Source organism: Bufo gargarizans, chromosome 7 (assembly GCF_014858855.1).
Source record: "Bufo gargarizans isolate SCDJY-AF-19 chromosome 7, ASM1485885v1, whole genome shotgun sequence".
NCBI classification, from domain to species: domain Eukaryota; kingdom Metazoa; phylum Chordata; class Amphibia; order Anura; family Bufonidae; genus Bufo; species Bufo gargarizans.
The window spans coordinates 200250062-200271329 of record NC_058086.1 but is presented as its reverse complement, the minus strand read 5'-3'; the positions used below and the strand labels follow the sequence as shown (position 1 = coordinate 200271329).

The window sequence follows — 21268 nt, the reverse complement described above, 5'->3', positions numbered from 1 at the left end:
TTGAATGATAAAGAATAAAGCAATATACTTTGAAGTAAGATACGGTTGCCAGGATTCCTTCACACACTTAAAAGGGAAGGCAGCACCACTCTGATATCACTGAAAATATCCTAAATAACCATTCAAATCAATCATGCCTTTGCTTCGAAGGTTCTACCAAAGATTTGTAGTATACAGTATGACATTCCTAAGCAATGCACAGCATATTCTTAACATGGTGGTGGCCCAGGCTTGTGAATTTGGACACTGGATCTAGACTCAAAGCGGTTATTCACCCCAGTTTTTTTGGGGGCAGACCCCCTGGACCTCCAGGCTTGGCTGGACCAACAGAGGCAATCATACTTACCTGATCCCCACCACTGGGTTCTGACTCCTTCAATCCCCAACAATGCCGCTGCTGCCAGGTCTTCCCATGTCTACATCCGGTTTCACACAGATCATATATCCCCCATATGCATGACACATGGGGGACACATCATTGTTGCAGCCAGTCACTGGCTGCAGCAGCCACATGACCCATGTCAAACCAGATGTTGACATGTTAAAACTGGTGAGCAGCAGCATGGAAACGACAAAGCAGGAGCGCAATGGTGGGGAGCAGGTAAGTACTTCCCTCTGCAGGTCCGACCACAGTGGGGGTTTACCTTAAAGGCCCCTGGTTGTGAACAACCCTTTTAAGGGCATTAGAGGGACTGGATGAGTTTTGGTCTCAATTAGGTCCTGTTCACACTGCCATTACAAAACTGTAGTGACTGGCATTACTGATGCCTGATACTGGAATTGTTAGCTTTAGGTGTTTAAAAAAAAAAAAAAGCTTAAAATGAACAAAAGCTTAGGTAGTTATACAGTAATAAAGAGAAAGAATATACAACAAGGCCATTCATTTCTGATGTGTACCTAACTATGTCAAATGTTACAGTTTTCCAATACACTGGTGCCCGGTAACTTTCACTTATTTCTGATTTTCTTGTGAACGGCTTGGCTGTACATGGAGATGTGTGCATAACTCCTGAGATGCCCTGGATGAAATTATTCTTACTTTTTGTATAATTCCTGATGATTTTTTATAAAAATGGATAACAACCACAAACTACAAACACAAGGTAAAAACAAAGGGAATTGTCACAAGCCAATGACTGAAACAACATACACACGGAGTTTAAAAGGAAGGAATAAAAGTACATTGATACTGTGTTACTTGTGTATTTACAGCACATATTCTTTTTTGGGATAACCAGATTAAATTGACAACGATTGCCAAAATCATTTTACAGTTTTCATACTTGTATATGTGTCATTAAAGATACATACATACACAATGGACACAATTTATCTACAGGAATTGAATCCTGGATCACGGAGGGTGAGATTTCACTCTGTTACAATACATGATAATGGTGTAAAAATAGCAAAGCAACATTATTTCAACTCAAAATGCATCTTATGTTGGTAAAAACACAAATAATTTGTTTCTGTGCCCCATTAAGAATGCCTTCTGGTCTGTCACCAGGACAGGTTCCCTTTAGCTTATATTACCTTACATTGTTCTTTCAAGGTTGAACTAATGCACAACTACAATGGGCCAAAGTGCTAGTCAAGGAAAGAGAAATAACGCCCTTTATTTTTTAGAAGTTTTTAGAAGTCAAGTGTGCAGTTAAGAGAGTGGTGTGACCCCTGGTCTTTTGCTGGGGGTTTGTAGTTAGAAAAGGCATATGTTCCAAGCCATTACAAAGCCCTCTGCTTACCACTATGGAAGGCTGTTTAGTAGATACAATTGCACTTACTACAGCAAACATTATTGTAACCTGTTATAGATGTGGTGTATCCTTTGATCTCATCTTTAAGATGATGCACATGTTCTAATATAAGAGAATCTGACGCCTAAATGTTTTTTTCCCCTATGTTTTGGACCAGTAAGTTAAAGTGTACATTCAGTGAAAACGCCATTGTGCTACAGACCTCTACTTGTTCTTAAAGAGGTTCTTCAGGAATGATTTAAACCTTTGAACAGAACTTGCTGCCAGCACTTGCCTAGACGGATATGGGAGTGGGGCCTCATTACACACTACGCTATGGCACTTGCCTATACTACATACTGGTGAGTTTTTCTCTCAGGCTGCTCAGTCATGATGGCGTATCATAGAAGGATCATATCATAACTATCTTTTGTAGAGCAGTGTAGTGAGGTCCCACCCCTTTACTCCTAGACATTACAAGTGGTGGCAACCAGTCCTGCTCACATTCTAGGATCCATTACTGGCAGCCATTTTAAATAATTCTCAGAGAACCCCTTTAATTCACAAACAAAATGTTATTAATCATCAGCCTGTTTAAATCAGTGCCCAGGCTGCTGTAATCACAGGATTTTTTTGAACAATAATCTTTTTCTACAGACACACAAAGATTGTAATTCAATGTTTGGGTAATGTGTTCAAGATATAGCTATAGTCTCATTCAAAAGTTTGGACACATCTTTTTATTCCAAGTTTTTTCGTCTTTTTGTTTTCTACATTGTAGATTCATATTAACTCTTTGAGGACTGGACGATTTAAGTTTTTTGCCTTTTTTTTTTTTTAACTTCATGCCTTCAAGGAGCCATAACGTTTTTTTTTTCTGTACACATAGCCATATGATAGCTTCTTTTTGAGGCAGAAGTTGTGCTTTCTAATGGGACCATTTACTATTGCAAACAATGTAGTAGAAAGCTGGGTAATTCCAAATGAGGCTAAAGTTTTATGGGTTTTGTTTTAACGGCATTTCCTTTGCAGTAAAACTGATTCATGCCCTTCATTTTCTGAGTAAGATTATAACAATACCACATTTGTATTTTTTTTTTTAAATACTGAAAATAAAATTTAAACTTTGTAAAATTAATGTTTTCTTTTTATCACCATATTCTGACCCCCATATTCTGTATTTAAGTCTTTGGAGCTGCTTGAGGCTAATTTTTCGCGGGATGATCTGTAGTTTTTACGGATACTATTTTGGGAGGAGAGTTACTTTTTGATCACTTTTTATAAAATTTTTGGGAAGTGAAGCAACAAAAAAAATGGCAAATCAGATTTTTTTTCCCGTTACTCTGTACGGAATAAATATTTTTATATTTTAATAGTAGAGGTGTTTTAGGACGCGACAATGCCTATGATGTTTATTTTTTATTTTTATAATTTAATCCGGGGGGAAAGGGCGGGGGGGGGCCAATTAGAATTTTTTTATATATAAATTTTTTGAAACTTCTTTTTTAAGCCCCCAAGGGCTTAACAACGTGCAATCATCAGCTTGCCATTTCTATTTAGCAATGAAATTTAATCCATTACGAAACAGAAAATGTAATACAATCCAAGGTAGTGCTGCCACCTGCAGGCCTACTTTGGAATATACCTGTGATAGGCACAGGACAGCAACAGCTACCCCGATGTCAGCGAGGGGAAGTTGTTTCAGTTGACCTTAAAGGGAATCTGTTACCACCATCAAGCGTATTTAAAGGGAACCTGTCCCCTTCCCCGCCACCCACAATTTTAAATCTGATGTGAGCGGGACAAAGTAATTTGGGCATATTTCAGCTTAGTAAATGACCCCTGAAGTATTTTCTGGTTTAACATTATTCTGATATCTTTTATATGTGTGTTCCTTCATCAAGTCTTCAAAATGAATTTACAAAGTAAAAAATAAAACAAGAAAAACAAACTTTTGACTGGTACTGTGTATCGCTATCTATTCCTGCATTTGGGAACTGTATTTCCTACATAACTGACATCAGCAGAACAGAATTCAAGTCTCCTAGACTGTCTCACATTGAAATAAATAACCTGATCAGGCTGTAGGTAAATGAAGCCGACAACATACAGCACTGATATTTTTTAAGATCTACATTCTTCACATAACTTGCATTCTGATCCACCTGAAGTTCATCTATGTATTTTAGTCAGTGGATGTCAATATATATTCATTAGAGGTTCAACTCTTGTCCAGCCTTCTTAGGATACATAATTATGCAGCTTTCTCTACATGCTGATAGTTGACTGACCGATCATGTAACCTCAATAAACTAGCCTACAAGTTCCACCAACAGAGATTCATTCGGAAACAGACAAACCTTTTCAGATTTAGATTTCCTGAAAAGAGCTCATCACTCTACATAGTCCTGATGGCATCCATTATCAAAAGACTGTTATTGATTCGAACTTAAAGGGGTTCTCCAGGCATTATGAAAAATATAAGCATTACCATGCCACTGACCCCGCTGCGAGCTCTTCCGCTCAGGTCCTAACTGGATGTGTGCTCTTCTTTTCCCGTTCAGCTGCATTTACTACTATACAGCTAACCAAGAAAAGAAAAGCACATATGTGGTTGGGAACCAAGCAGAAGAGCCTGCAGCCTGTGTGAGTGCAGCAGGGACGGCGGATAGGTCATCAATATCAGATCAGCAGGGGTCCGACACCCAGCACCCCCGCCGATCAGCTGTTTGAAGAGGAGGCGCACGCCGTGCCAGCGCTGCCTCTTCACGGTTTACCTTCTCGATGTCGCCTCTGCAGCGGTGAGCAGGTCGTAATTACACCCAAGCCGTCCCATTCATTTTAATGGGACGAATCGTTCCCATACACTTGTATAGGAGCGATCCGTCCTATTAAAATGAATGGGACGGCTTGGGTGTAATTACACCTGCTCACCGCTGCAGAGGCGACGTCGAGAAGGTAAACCGTGAAGAGGCAGCGCTGGCACGGCGTGCGCCTCCTCTTCAAACAGCTATTCGGCGGGGGTGCCGGACCCCCGCCGATCTGATATTGATGACCTATCCTGAGGATAGGTCATCAATATTAAAAGCTTTAACAAAAACCATCCTTCCACAGGTCCGCAGACTGCTTTTCATTTTCACAGTGTCCAGAGAATCCCTTTAAAAACAAGTGATAAATGCTCTACAAGTTTTCATTAAAATGAACCTTTCACTTGATTTTCTACTCCTAAACCACCACCATAGTGTTATCCTGTACCTAGTGTATGAGCAGTGCACAGATGAAGCTGCGTCAAATCCTGCAGGAGCTGGCTTGTAATGGCCAGTGTATTACACATAGATTTTCTACATAATGCTAACACAGTTTATATAAGGGAATGTTTATCAAGTTATTCCCTAGCGGGATAAGACTCTAGTGATGACTTAGGGCAGAAAAATCAAGTGAAAGGCTCCTTTTAGGGAAATTTTAAGGAAATCAAAAACTATAATTAAGTAAGTTCCTCCCATAAAATGTTACAAAACCATGATAATGTTGTCATGTCTAAGAATGTCTGATGTTATGGAATTTCACCAAAGACTTTCTAAACTTCAACACACTTTGGTCCCATAATTATTCCTATAACCAAACTGCTATGCACTCGATCTACCAAATCCAATCCATCTGGGGATTTTTCTACTGTCAATAACTGTTAGATGCAAGAGTATTACATGTATTTCATTTGTTTCCCAATGTGAACATTACCAAGAGGACCTGTACCCGGAGCAGAAGCACCTCATCTCAGTAACCTGAGCCTACAAGTACCTACAACCAATTAAAATGGAGACAGCCTTTTAAAACTTACATTTGTTCTACAGAACACTGCATCTCACCCGCAGAGTACAGAGGTGGGTATGTGTGGAAATCAAAAAATCAAGTCATTTAATACGCTTAAAGTGAGTTGCACAGGCTGCATTCAAGGTAATGTCAAGTAACCTAAAAGAATGGCATATTTTCAGTCTGCCTAGTCCCTATTAGCTCAGTAGTCGCTTGTTAAATCATTTGCAGCAGATGCTAACATCGGATCTGAGCAGCACGGTCAGGCACCAAGGACACTGCAAGCTTCAGAGCAGCAGCGGGCAAATTACCCCATATTGATCAGTTTGCTCCTGCTTTTGGTGTAGAGTAGCCATGATGTTACTAGATGAAATAAGAAAACTAGCATTCCACTCAGAGCAAACTTCCCATTCTATCATCTCAAAGTGCGACGTTATTGGGCAACACTAGTTAAGCTGCTGGATGAACCGCTCATTCCGTTTTCAGTCTTCTGAAGTGTTCTGACGGCGCTAGGAACCTGTAATCCTGTGCATATTGTGATACCGCCACACCACACCTGGAACCAAAGAAAGACAAAGTAAATGTCACAGATTTTTTTGTTTTGTGGTTAAAGGCTATGTACACCTTCGGGGGCAATTTTTTTACGATTGCTTTTTACTCATTTTGAGCTAAAAATATTTTTTTCAATTGGTCTTTATTAAAGATATTGAGCCGTTCTGCCACAAAGGGTTAACTGTCTAGCTGTGTGAATCATACTTTCACTTTGTGTTGGTCATCTAATAACCCTGATCTCTAAGTTACTAAGGTCATAAACACTTATTTAGGCCACATTATGATCATTAAAGGGGTTGTCTGGGTTCAGAGCTAAACCTGGACATCCCTCCATTTTCACCCAGGCAGCCCCCCTGACTTGAGCATCGAAGCAGGTTATTCTCTGATGCTCTCCTTTGCCCTGCGCGATTAAAGGCATTTTTTGGAGATCCAGTGATGGGGCTGCCAGGAAGCCCGGTGACATCACCGGCACTGATGGGCGGGATTTAGCGCTGCCCTAGCCAGTAAAACGGCTAGGGCAGCGCTAAAGCCCGCCCATCAGAGCCAGTGACATCACCGAACACACTGCCGGGGGCGGAAGCTTCCGCCCGGCAGTGTGTGTTATGATAAACAAAAGAGCCTGTGCCCTGTGCGATTTAGCGCAGGGCAAGGGAGCGCATCGGAGCATGAGATGCTCCGATGCTAGCCTCAGGGGGGCTGCCTGGGTGAAAATAAGGGTATGTCCGAGTTCAGCTCTGAACCCGGACAACCTCTTTAAGATAAGAATTGAGCTATAATGAGTGTTTATAATGTCATAGAACAGAGATAAGGAGCCGTTAGCTGAGCTGCCTGACAGAGCAAAGAAAAAATTCAGAGCCTTCTACTAGAGAAACTCAAGGCTGCAGAGAGACAGGGGTTAAACACTTTTTAAAAAAAACAATAGAAAAATGTTTTCTATCTCAAAATGAGTACAATATAATCATCAAAAAATGCCCCAAAGGTGTACATAGCCTTTAATGTACTTATTACTTAGATAGCACCAACATATTCCAGTACTCTGTACAGAGATTAGCATCCTTTCCTGTCAATGGAGTTCACAATCTAATGTTCCTATCTCACACACATACAGACGTGGACAAAATTGTTGGTACCCTTTGGTCAATGAAAGAAAAAGTCACAATGGTCACAGAAATAACTTTAATCTGACAAAAGTAATAATAAATTAAAATTCTATAAATGTTAACCAATGAAAGTCAGACATTGTTTTTCAACCATGCTTCAACAGAATTATGTAAAAAAATAAACTCATGAAACAGGCATGGACAAAAATGATGGTACCCCTAACTTAATATTTTGTTGCGCAACCTTTTGAGGCAATCACTGCAATCAAACGCTTCCTGTAACTGTCAATGAGACATCTGCACCTCTCAGCAGGTATTTTGGCCCACTCCTCATGAGCAAACTGCTCCAGTTGTGTCCGGTTTGAAGGGTGCCTTTTCCAGACTGCATGTTTCAGCTCCTTCCAAAGATGCTCAATAGGATTGAGGTCAGGGCTCATAGAAGGCCACTTTAGAATAGTCCAATTTTTTCCTCTTAGCCATTCTTGGGTGTTTTTAGCGGTGTGTTTTGGGTCATTGTCCTGTTGCAAGACCCATGACCTGCGACTGAGACCAAGCTTTCTGACACTGGCTAGTACATTTCTCTCTAGAATTCCTTGATAGTCTTGAGATTTCATTGTACCCTGCACAGATTCAAGACACCCTGTGCCAGACGCAGCAAAGCAGCCCCAGAACATAACAGAGCCTCCTCCATGTTTCACAGTAGGGACAGTGTTCTTTTCTTGATATGCTTCATTTTTTCGTCTGTGAACATACAGCTGATGTGCCTTGGCAAAAACTTCGATTTTTGTCTCATCTGTCCACAGGACATTCTCCCAGAAGCTTTGTGGCTTGTCAACATGTAGTTTGGCATATTCCAGTCTTGCTTTTTTATGATTCGTTTTCAACAATGGTGTCCTCCTTGGTCGTCTCCCATGTAGTCCACTTTGGCTCAAACAACGACGGATGGTGCGATCTGACACTGATGTTCCTTGAGCATGAAGTTCACCTTGAATCTCTTTAGAAGTCTTTCTAGGCTCTTTTGTTACCATTCGGATTATCCGTCTCTTAGATTTGTCATCAATTTTCCTCCTGCGGCCACGTCCAGGGAGGTTGGCTACAGTCCCATGGATCTTAAACTTATGAATAATATGTGCAACTGTACTCACAGGAACATCTAGTTGCTTGGAGATGGTCTTATAGCCTTTACCTTTAACATGCTTGTCTATAATTTTCTTTCTGATCTCTTGAGACAGCTCTTTCCTTTGCTTCCTCTGGTCCATGTCGAGTGTGGTACACACCATATCACCAAACAACACAGTGATTACCTGGAGCCATATATATAGGCCCAATGGCTGATTACAAGGTTGTAGACACCTGTGATGCTAATTAGTGGACACACCTTGAATTAACATGTCCCTTTGGTCACATTATGTTCTGTGTTTTCTAGGGGTACCATCATTTTTGTCCATGCCTGTTTCATGAGTTTATTTTTTTACATAATTCTGTTGAAGCATGGTTGAAAAACAATGTCTGACTTTCATTGGTTAACATTTATAGAATTTTAATTTATTATTACTTTTGTCAGATTAAAGTTATTTCTGTGACCATTGTGACTTTTTCTTTCATTGACCAAAGGGTACCAACAATTTTGTCCACGTCTGTACTTCCTAGGACCCAATTACATAGTAAGCCAGGTATGCGGGAGGAAACCAAAGTATCCCAGTCAGAATGAAACCCAGGAGCTAAGTTCTGCAATAACCATAACACTACTTTTTGTTATTTTCTGCAAAAACGCAGCATGTTACATTTTGGGCAATAGTAAAATATAAACCAACTTACAAACACTGAGTTTGTTTGGGTGGTATTTTATGATCGTTTCTTGTTGTTCTTTTGCCCCTTGACATTTTCTTTTTTTTAATCGCAGCCTGCTCTGTGCGGATTTATTTTTTTTCAGGTATTTTCCTATAGACTTCTCTATAGGAAAAATAGGCTTCTGCAAAATGACCACATAAATGTTGTTTGAATAAAAAAATAAAAAAAGCCAACCCAAAAAAACGCTGTATGACAAAAAACCTATAGATGTATCCATTCAATTTATACTCAGGAAAGGGAATCGGTTACCAACATTTGCCCTTTATAAGTAATGCTACCATGCTGTTGTGCAGTCAGACTTGGTGTAAAACATACCTTTGGTATTCCTTTGTCAATTTACTTTGTCCAGAAAACAAGAGGCCGCGGAGCTCCCACAATGAACAAAATAGCTGCAATACCCTTACTATATACTGTGAAGAGCAGGCCAAGGCAGAGACCAGGGAGGCGACATTAGGAGTGCATGGGGGGAGGTTCTGGGCTCTGTGAATGGGTGGCTCTTAAAAGGTTTGGAAACGCCGTCCTGTGCATTTTGTATGTAATTTGCATATAGAATAAACATTGTTTTCTGGACACAAAAAAATCTACAAAATCCATAGAAATTCCAAACTTTCTAACAGCTCAAGCCTGCATATTCAATGATTCGAAGCCCACCCATTCACAAAGCCAAGTACTTCCCCCATGCACTCCTAGCATGTCTCCTCCCCGGTCTCTGCCTTGCCCTACTCGTCACAATAAATAATAAAGGCATCAGCCTCATTATATTTGCTGTGCATGGGCAGCACAGCCAGTATCTTCACTGTGGGAGTACCATGGTCTCTCTTTTTCTGGACACAGAAAATCAATAAAGGAATTAATACCAAAAGATATGTTTTAAACCAAGTTTGACTGCACAACATCATGGTCGCATTACTTATATATGGAAAATGTTTGTGACATACTCCCTTTAACCCCTTACGGACTCTGCCATTTTTCACCTTCAGGACCAGGCCATTTTTTGCAAATCTGACATGTGCCATTCTGAGAATGTTTTCTCGTCACATATTGTACTTCATGACAGTGGTAAATTTGAGTCAAAATATTTCATTTTTATTTATAAAAAAATACCAATTTCACTTTTTTGGCAGATTTTCCATTTTAATCCATTTTTTCCAGTAAAAAAGCAAGGGTTGCCAAACAAAACTTAATATTTATTGCCCTGATTCTGTAGTTTACAGAAACACTCCATTTGTGACCGTAAACTGCTGTATGGGCACACGGCAGGGCGCAGAAGGAAAGGAACGTTATATGGTTTTTGGAGGGCAGATTTCACTGGGATAATTTTAAGTAGCCATGTCACATTTGAAGACCCCCTAATGCACCCCTAGAGTAGAAACTCCCCAAATTACCCCATTTTGGAAACTACAGGATAAGGTGGCAGTTTTCTTGGTACTATTTTAGGGTACATATGATTTTTGGTTGCTCTATATTACACTTTGTGAGTCATGGTAACTTAAAAAAAATGGCTGTTTTGGCACCATTTTTATTTACAATGTTCATCTGACAGGTTAGATCATGTGGTATTTTTATAGAGCAGGTTGTTACGGATGCGACAATACCAAATATGACTGGTTGTTTGTTTCAGTTTTACATAATAAAGCATTAAAAAAAAAAAGGATTTTTTAGTGTCTCCATATTCTGAAAGCCATATTTTTTTTTTTTTTTTTGGGTGACGGTCTTATGTAGGGGCAAATTTTTTTGGGGTATGGGATGACGGTTTGATTGGTACTATTTTAGGGTGCATATGACTTTTTGATCGCTTGGTATTACACTTTTTGTGATGTAAGGTGGCAAAAAAATAGCTTTTTTGACACATTTATTTATTTTTTCACCTGAGGGGTTAGGTCATGTGATATCTTTATACAGCAGGTTCTTATGGACACGGCGATACCAAATGTGTATACTTCTTTTAATTTAAGTTTTACATAATAACAGCATTTTTGAAACAAAAAAATGTTTTAGTGTCTCCATATTCTGAGAGCCATAGTTTTTTTGTTTTTTTTGGGGCGATTATCCTAGGTAGGGTGTCATTTTTTGTAAATTTTGGGGTGCGTAAGACTTTTTGATCGCTTGGTATTACACTTTTTGTGATGAAAGGTGACAAAAAATACCTTTTTTCAAGCCTTTTTTTTTTTTTTCACAGTGTTGACCGGATGTGGTGGATCATGGGATATTTTTATAGAGCAGGTTGTTACCGATGTGGCGATACCTAATATGTGTTTTTTTATAACAAATTTTTGTCTCCTTTTATGGGAAAGGGGCTTTTTTTTTTTTACTGAAACAGATTTTTTTTTATTGTTAAAAACTATTTTATTTCACTTTTATTATTTTTATCCCACTATGGGACTTCAACATTTCAGGTTATGGGGACAAGAATATGGTTATGCAAAGAAAAAATAACTTTTCCCAAAGTTTATATTTTTTTTTAGTATTAAAAACACAAGAAAAATTATACATGACCCACAGAATGATAGTAACAGATCAGTTTTACAGCAGAGGAAACGCTGTAAAAACAAAACCCATAAAACTGTGGCAGAATTGTGTTGTTTTCTTTTTATAATTCCACTCTATTTGGAATTTTTCCCTGCTTCCCACTACAAATGGTGCTATTAGAAAGTACAACTTGTTCCGCAAAAAAAAAAAATAGCCCTCATCCAGCTATGTGAAAGCAAAATTTTAAAAGTTATGGCTTTGGGAAGGCTGGGATTAAAACTAAAATGGAAAAAAATTAAAAATTTTTATAAAATAGAAAATCGCCTGGTCTGCCTAGCATCGCAGGTGACGTTAGGGAAGCCCGTCCCCATTGTGGCCTGCTATTGGCTGCTCCCCCCGTCACCGGATGTTTTCATCCACGTGACAGGGAGATGCAGCGGCAGCCGTGCGAACGTCAGAAGTGACGTGGGTGCTGGGGAGTAAGGTGAGTACAATTAGTGCATAGGGGGAGGATTATAGGAGTTGGATAACCCCTTTAAATAATCTAAGGCTTCCTGTACATAGACATCTTTTGATCAGGTTTTCAGATGCCATTTTGAAGCTAAAACCAGGTGTGGATTTACAAAAGGGGAGAGGTAGAATCTCTCTCTCCTAATGATCCCTTCCTGATCGACACCTGGTTTTCGTTTCAAAACTGGATCAGAAAACCTGACCAAAACCTGAATGTGTACAGGCAGCCCAAAACAAAGATAAAAGCAGATCTGCTTATAAAAAAAAAAAAGTCTGACTTGTCAGAAGTTTTGTATTGGTGCAGATCCCGGTGTTAAGACCCCCACCAATCTGTAAAACAAAGGGTCAGAAGCACTAAGCTGAGCGCTGTGCCCCTTTATTTCTGCGAGGATCTCCTAGAAGAGACCCAGAAACTTTCTATCAGTCCGTATATTGCTTGCTCTGCTCTCTGAGAGGACCCACTCAGAAGCTAAGGGGCACTGCCTTCAACTAACTGCTCTTGTCCCTTTACCAATTGGTTGGGGACTCAGCATCTGGACCTCCACCAATCAAAACGCCTAAAATGTTCATAGCTCATTTTAGGGAATTACATTCTAAGTATTCTCTCTAATACACAAGTTGTGTCATGATACGTGCTACCGACATAACTGCAGCTTTTATACTAACCATGAATCCAGGGACAACTGGTTGTGTAAACTTTGTTTTAAAGCTATGCAGTAACTGCTTTTTGTCTGCGTTGTAAAATGAGAGATGACCTACAAAAAAGATGAATACATATATAAAGTTATAGTAGTATAATCAATTTTACAAATGTAACAAAAGTTGAAACAATTGAAATGTGTTTTATGCCATAATGTTATTCCTTATGGAAAATCTGGGGTATATCACATCAATAACAAAGACTGTGGCTACTATCTATCCACTAAATGCTTTCCTACTTGCCCAGTACTAATCTATACCAGTGTTTCTTAACCTTTTTAAGCCAAGCACTTGTGACAAAAAACCCAACCTAGTACCCCAAGAAGCAATCAGTTAAAAATGCTAACAATACAAGGCTATACTCACACGGACGCCAGAAGCTCCATTAGTGGCCAACGTTGGCAATGCCATCAAATTTGATGGGAAGAACAGTGCAACATTCAGTGCTGTTCCTTCCCATCAAAGCAACAGACACCACGATAAAAGCCTGATGGATGATGGTACGGTTACAGTGCCTTCTGAAAGTGTTCACCCCCCCTGGTGTTTTGTTTTATTGCAACCTAGAATTAAAATGCATTTGGGGGGGTTTGATTTACACATGTCTACCGCTTTGAAGGTGAAAAATATTTTTTACTGTGACACAATAATTATTAGCTTTGTGGAGCTAACTTTTGCTGCAATTACAGATTTATGAAATAGTAGTGGGTTGTAGTGGCTCACTCCTTAGTAGTTACAGGGTGGTGCTGCAAGCTCATATAGAGGGAATCACCCCACCCTCTGTTAAAAAGTGAATGTAACAATAGGAAAATGAGCGAGCACTCATACACTTGGCAACCAAATTGACATATGCAGAAAATATTTATTATTAAATCCCCATAAAATTCAAGTAATAAAAACGGTGTATTATAGCAATGACATACAAAAACTACAATCACATAAACTATAGTAGATATAATAGTATAGTAGATTATATTGAATGACAAAATATATGATAATAAAATGTTCGATACTAATCTATAGTCGATAAATTCACTGATATAAATCACACACCAAAAACTTCAAGTATTGTCCAGGTCTTATATATGCTGTTATTGTGAAGGGGGAGGTAATTCCTCTGTGAATCTATCTCAGATTGGGAAAATGAGTGTCACTTTAAATATTGTAGGTGTATTTCCCCTGGGAACGTAATGTATTCATAAAATGTCCACAGGAATCCTGATAATGTTGGAATAAAAAGTCTCTTATGGTATTTCCTTTTAAAGTCGAGGTAAACTTTAAATCGGTATTTGGCTTACCGTCTGGTGTCTGCTGTCTCCCTGTTGCTTGAGTGGAGCTTTAAATGTCTGCCGGCTTATTTGATCGCTCCTTCAAGCAAGCTGGTTCAAATTTCGCGGGAGTTCCAAAGGTCGCAGGAGTTGACACTCTGTTCCGCAATTTCCTTTGGTACAGCTTTTCGACGATAAAAGTAGTTGTTCCTTTACTGTAAAAAATTTTTCTTTCTCTGTATGGCCATACAGTTTTATCGGAGGCTTCTTAATACAGGTACATCACTTGTTTCACCATGGCCAACTGTATGGCCATACAGAGAAAGATTTTTTTTTTTACAGTAAAGGAACAACTACTTTTATCGTCGAAAAGCTGTACCGAAGGAAATTGCGGAACAGAGTGTCAACTCCCGCGATCTTTGGAACTCCCGCGAAATTTGAACCAGCTTGCTTGAAGGAGCGATCAAATAAGCCGGCAGACATTTAAAATTCCACTCAAGCAACAGGGAGACAGCAGACACCAGACGGTAAGCCAAATACCGATTTAAAGTTTACCTCGACTTTAAAAGGAAATACGATAAGAGACTTTTTATTCTAACATTATCAGGATTCCTGTGGACATTTTATGAATACATTACGTTCCCAGGGGAAATACACCTACAATATTTAAAGTGACACTCATTTTCCCAATCTGAGATAGATTCACAGAGGAATTACCTCCCCCTTCACAAAAAAGCATATATAAGACCTGGACAATACTTGAAGTTTTTGGTGTGTGATTTATATCAGTGAATTTATCGACAATAGATTAGTATCGAACATTTTATTATCATATATTTTATCATTCAATATAATCGACTATACTATTATATCTACTATAGTTTATGTGATTGTAGTTTTTGTATGTCATTGCTATAATACACTGTTTTTATTATTTTTATTACTTGAATTTTATGGGGATTTAATAATAAATATTTTCTGCATATGTCAATTTGGTTGCCAAGTGTATGAGTGCTCGCTCATTTTCCTATTGTTACAATTACAGATTTATGTCTCTTGGGATATATCTCAGCACATCCAGACACTCTGATTTCTGCCCATTCTTCCAGGCTAAAGTGCTCCTTCGAGTTATATGGGTTATGTCGGTGTCCGGTAGTCTTTGATTGAGGTCTGGCTCTGACAAGGCCATTCCAAGACATTTCAATGTTTTCCTTTAAACCACTCCAGTGTAGCTTTAGCAGTGTGGTTTGGGTCAAAGTCCTGCTGGAAGGTGAACTTTCATCCCAACCCAAAAACAGAACCAATAACCCCAAAGAAAAGTGGGAGACACACATATAAAATATATGTAATTTATTGAGACATGATCACATAACAAACAATATATGAAACAAAAAGGCACAAGTGTACAGGAGAGGGTGGGGGGGGGAGACCTTATGTAAGGAGGTCAGATACAACCTCTCTCCCAAACACCCAACTGGCAGGGAAAAAGATGTCACAGCCCTAGGTATACATCAGCATGAAAATTGTGAGAACTGTAGGTTCACTCAAAGTAACATGTACTGGTATGTATGTTGCATGCACAGAAAGATAAATTAAAAAATGTACAAATAGCACAAGGCAAACTAGCACACCCAAAAACCTGGGATGGCCGCATAAGATATGCACATAGCCATTGAACTGTACAATACAGACAGAGGCAAGTGTGCCAAGTGCAGGTGGCAATAGAGATATAAAAAGAAATGTAACAACTAACTGAGCAAAACAACAAAACATGTATTACCCATGATATGCTGGACCCAGAGCGTGTGACCAAAAGCTTCACCTCGACGTACGTTTCACCTGGAGAGGCTTCGACAGTTGGGTGTTTGGGAGAGAGGTTGTATCTGACCTCCTTACATGAGGTCTCCCCCCCTCTCCTGTACACTTGTGCCTTTTGTTTCATATATTGTTTGTTATGTGATCATGTCTCAATAAATTACACATATTTTATATGTGTGTCTCCCACTTTTCTTTGGGGTTATTGGTTCTGTTTTTGGGTTGGCTCAGTATATTATACTAGACCCCAGTGTAATCTATACATTATATGTGAGTTTTTTCTCATGTGTGAGTTGGTCGAACTTTCATCCCAGCCATAAATCTCTGGTAGACTGAAACAGGTTTTCCCTCAAGAACAGCCCTGTATCCATTTTTCCTTCAGTCTTGACCAGTTTTCCAGTCCCTGACATCATCCCCACAGCAAGATGCTGCCACAACCATGCTTCACAGTGGGATTGGTGTTTTTTGGGATCATGGGAAATGTTGGCGTTATGCCACACACAGCATTTCCCATGATAGTCTTTTCTGACCAGAGAACCTTCTTCCACGTTCTTAGGGGGTGGGCGAACATGCGATCTGGTGAACTCCAAAGATGTTTTCTTATGTTTTTATTTACCATTGGCTTTTTTTCTGGCCACTCTTCAATACAACCCCACTGTCACAGTCCCTCAGGTGTCTGATGTCAGGGAATTGAGGAGATTGGCTGAGCGTGGAGGAATTTAACAGCCTCTTTGATTTCTCTTGATTCAGTGTTGATAGGGTTAACGACCACTTCCCTTTTCTCAACTGTTGCACAGTGGTTATTACTTCTACCCATTATAGTCTGACCCCACCCTTCTGACTATGCGGTAGATAGCTTCATTTGGGTTTGGCTGAGCTGGTGTGAGTTTCTCTCTGGTGTTCCTGCTCGTCTGTCTCTACAGAAGTTAAATGCCGCGTTTGTTTGTGTTTGTTATATTCCCTATTGTTTGTATCTGGGCCTGAGACAGAGACTTCCATTCGTCCATCTGGGGAGGAATGGGTTGTCTCTGGTCCTAACCTTTTCCAGGGCCTTATAGGGATATAAAGGTCTAGGTATCCTGCATATGAACAGTCCTACCTTTAGGGTCTATTCATATTGATAGATGGTTAGGGCCTGGATTAGGGTTGTCTAGGAGGCGACCTGTTTCTTCCCTAGTTTCCAGGCCCAGTTACTGTTCCCCTTCCCTCCTGTGTTCAGTGTGGAGTCCCCCCCCCCCCCCCACACTGATCGTGACACCCACTTTGTGGAGTGTGCGGCTTATAATGGTCCTATGGACAGATAATTCCATCTTCTCTTTGGATCTCCTTCAGTGTTCTTGTTGGTGTCTTTGTTGAATCTCCAATTAATGCCCTCCTTGCCCAATCTGTGAATTTTGGTGGAAAGCCTTCTATTGTCAGGTCTGTAGTTGTGCCCTATTCTTTCCATTTTATCATAATGGATTTAATGATGCTCTGTGGGATGCTCAAGGGGTACTAATTATGTGACCTATAAATTTATTTGATTGGACAAGATCGTATTTAGGCAGTTCATAACAAAGGGTTTGAATACATATGTACTTGCAATGCTGATACAGTGCTCCAGAAGACAAAAAAAAAAAAATCATTTGATAAAAAAAACAAAAACAATGTCAGGCACAAAAAGGGTGAATTAAATAATTGCACAGCCCTAGGTCAGGGTAGGCAACCTCCGGCTCCCAGCTGTTGTGAAACTACAACTCCCAGTATGCATACTTGCTCTGCTCTTCTAAGAACTCTCATAGAAATGAATGGAGCATGCTGGGAATTGTAGTTTCACAACAGCTGGGAGCCGGAGGTTGCCTACCCCTGCCCTAGGTACATCTGAAACCATATATAAGTTGCACCATGGCGCATACACATTCCTGTACAAAAGTCTCCAGTGGGAAGATGCATGTGATCCTCTGGGGTGACCACGCACATTGCTCATATAACACAGGGACACACCCCAGCACTACCAGATCAACTTACTTGATGGGCAGAGTGTTTCTCCCGAGTCAGGGAAAACAGAAATAATCCTGCGTGAGCTGCCACAATCCCCTCCACAATTGGCCAACTTAAAGAGTATTCCAGTTGGTTCAATTTATCCCCTGTCCTACAACCAGGACCCTCACTAATCACGAGAAAGGGGGCCCCGTACCCCCTGGAGCAGTCCTGGTAGCTCTATTCATTTATATGGGAGTTCCAGAGATAGCTGAGCTCTGTTCTTTTCAGGGTAGTTGCAGGAAGTACGGGGCCCCTGTTCTCGTGATCAGTGGGGTCTCAGCGGTAGGAACCCAACCAATCTGATTTAAGTCCAGACTACTGTCCTGGACTCCAGCAGTCCCTTCAAACCGCCCAGTCGCTGCTTATAAATGTGAAATCTCCTTACTCACCGCTGTCACTCAATGGCTCTCCAACACAGTGAAAAAATGAACTAGTAATATATTGCTGTGTCTCTCCACCTTCAGTACATATATTATTGTGACCTCTACTTTTTCTTTTTGTTCTCATCTATGGTGCATCCGCCCTGACATAATAGAACATACCCCCTGCGATACTCATAGCACAGGTTGAGAATGGCTAATCTATATTGCCTAATATCCCATTTAGACATATATAAAATGAACCCAATACAATCAGTTCAGTGAAAAATATTACCTCCATCAAAGTCACAGTATACACCTATTCTATCTGGTACTGCTATTTCCAGGGCTTTGGCTTTGTTGTTATGCTTTGCAGCAAATGTTGCCTGTAGCCAGTTGTTCACATGTAAGCACCAGCTTGTATTTGTCTTTCCGAGCTGGTCGAACTTGCCAATTGTTCTGTAGGAGATGCCCACACTGTATGATTTGCAATCCTTTTGAGCTTTCACCTCCCAGTAATGTTGTCCACTTTCGATTGCTGTGTCACCTGTTTGAAGGACCATTGAACAGCCATTAAAAAAAATCAAGCCGATGAATTAGTTAATCATTTCAGTGGCTAGTTTCACACATTACCTATGATAGGAATATCTGAGATTTTTTTTTTTATCTCCAAAGGGCCTTTTTAGTTAAAACACTACCTCAGTCCATGTGTCCTATCAGCGAATTTGGACATCATAGAAGGGGGTTGGCTTGGGATCCCATTCTATGAACCATAGGGGAAATCCCATAATAAGCAGCAGCTCTATCTAAATGGTCGACTACAAAAAGTCATTGGGTGATGGCAACTTCCCCCAGAAAAAAAAATCAACTTGACTCTTGGGAGTCAGGCTTATAGCAATCAGCTGATTGATGCTGCAGCTCCAATAGAGGTTGTTTGTGATAACAGGCTGTGGATGTTCGAAAGAAAAACAGGTCCTCCCTAAATATTGCATGACAAGGGCATTTGCTAAAGGAGAGCCTCAGTGTGTATACAGACTTGTGATACTACATTCAAGTGGAAAGTAAAAGGAAAAATTCCTAAGAAATGCAACTGCATCATGAGTAGCCAAATTTGTGATTAATAATGATGATTTGCCTGCTTTTGCTACGAATGTCATAGAAGCGAAAGGACTTGTGAACATTATATTGGTTGGACCGGGTAGACACTAAAGGAAAGTGTGAGGCTGTGAACGTTTATTTGATGCACCAAATACACACAGTGGTGGCTCTTCTTGCTGATGTCTTCTGGGCAACCCCTGACCAGGTTCCACTGCTTTAGGTATTGGTGGTAAACACCAACAAGTCACCAGAAGGATGAAGTAACACTTAAGGTGGGTATACATGGCTCAATGTTTGGACCAATTATCTAGTAGGAACGCTCATTGCAGATAATAAGCCCGTGTAAAGGTGCCGCAGATCACTTGATGGACAAGCAAAATACTCATTCATTGGGTGAATGGATTGCTGGTGCAGACACTTCAATCATCATTTCAGGGCAGCAGATTGTGCTGTATGAACAGCGATCTGCTACTCAGAAACAATGGATCTATATAGGGACAAGTGATAGCAGTAGCCATCGCTCATCTCTATATGTAAATACAGCTTTTTACCTCCCCTGAACGCTTCCTTCCTGACAATCACCTGCTCCATCGGGCAGTGTAAACCTGCCGTAAGTCTAATACTACAAAAATGTCTCAATTTATAATATTATTATGAACTTAATTATTAATAAAGCTCCACTTCAAATCCATAAACAGCAGATAAAGTGAAGGTCATATTAAAGAGACCGTTATAGACAGGGATTATACTTACCTTGCATGTAAATAGCAGTACTTACCCAGCACTGTATAAGATTCTCCTGTAAATCGGTCTCGGCTGCCTCTACCCATTGAAGGCCGAGAAGTGACAGATGTTCTCTTCGGTGAAGGAGTCGCACTTCTACGAGGAAGAATCAAGACAAATGATATTTATGAGGAAATCGATAACTATACTTTTTTGTCACCAGCTTTTTTACCCTGGATATACTGATTAAATGCAGTGTTCTCCATTATTAAAGGGGTTATCCAAGAATTTGATATTGATGGTCTTATCCTCAGGATGGGTCATCAATATCCGATCGACAGGGGTCTGACTCCCGGGAACCCCCCCAATCAGTTGTTCGAAGAGGCGGCTGCGCTCTGTAAGTGCTTAGGCCTCTTCCTAGGCCAGTGACGTCATTCTTGATTGGTCAAGTGGCCTTGGTGCAGCTCAGTCCCATTCAAGTGAATCGACCTGAGCGGCAATACCAAGTATAACCGCTATATAATGTACGGCGCTGTGTTTAGTAAGCTGTGAATAGACCGCAGTGCTCGCAGGAACTTCAGTGAACACAGTGGCCTCTTCAAACAGCTGATTGGCAGAGGTCCCACTCCCAGGACCCCAGCCAATCTGATATTATGTTTCTTCTTGTGTCTTTCTGATAAAAAAGGATAGTGCTTGCTCATCACACACATGTTGGAGATTCAAAGACATCAGAATGAGTTATATGTCCCTATTTTAAATTATGTTTTTAAGCAGTTTGTTCTGTTAATATTCCTCCAAAATTGTAGCCTCTAATTCTCCCACACCTAGCAATGCAAACATGTATGACATCGCTCTAGAACGAGAAGTCCCCATGTAATTTTATGATGAATCTTTCTCCATTAGCATTAGACCTAGCCTCAGTACATGGGTGATCATCAATAACTGAAGGCACAGGAGTATATAGATTCTTGCCAAAAATTACTGGTGGAGATAGGGGGGGAGGTGATCTATATTTTTTGTTTAGAGGAGGTTTACTTTATTCAATGTTTTTCTATTAAAGGGGTTGTCCCACGAAAAATATTCCACATTTCTCAGAACCAGCCCCTGGATCTGAATACTTTTATAATTGCATGCAATTAAACATTTTGTATAGCTACTGAGTTATTCATTAAAAGCTATCTTTATTGCGCCACTTCATTTCTTATTTCTTTGTCCTGCTCACTGAGAAGGCCGCACATGCTCAGTTTCATCTTTCAACT

At 40.1% G+C, this 21268-nt stretch overlaps 1 protein-coding gene across 2 annotated transcripts in view; it reads right to left on the bottom strand.

The window, feature by feature from the left end:
- Positions 1 to 4740: 4740 nt before the first annotated feature.
- Positions 4741 to 21268, bottom strand: part of LOC122943553 (FSD1-like protein) — a 72473-nt gene continuing 55945 nt past the window's right edge. For both annotated transcript variants that reach the window (XM_044301383.1, XM_044301384.1), the window contains 4 exons: positions 20065 to 20165; positions 18484 to 18735; positions 12695 to 12783; positions 4741 to 6102 (listed from right to left, as the gene is read on the bottom strand). In XM_044301383.1, coding sequence (XP_044157318.1) covers positions 5980 to 6102; positions 12695 to 12783; positions 18484 to 18735; positions 20065 to 20165 — 565 coding nt within the window. In that variant the 3' untranslated portion in view covers positions 4741 to 5979. The remainder of the gene's footprint in view (positions 6103 to 12694; positions 12784 to 18483; positions 18736 to 20064; positions 20166 to 21268) is intronic.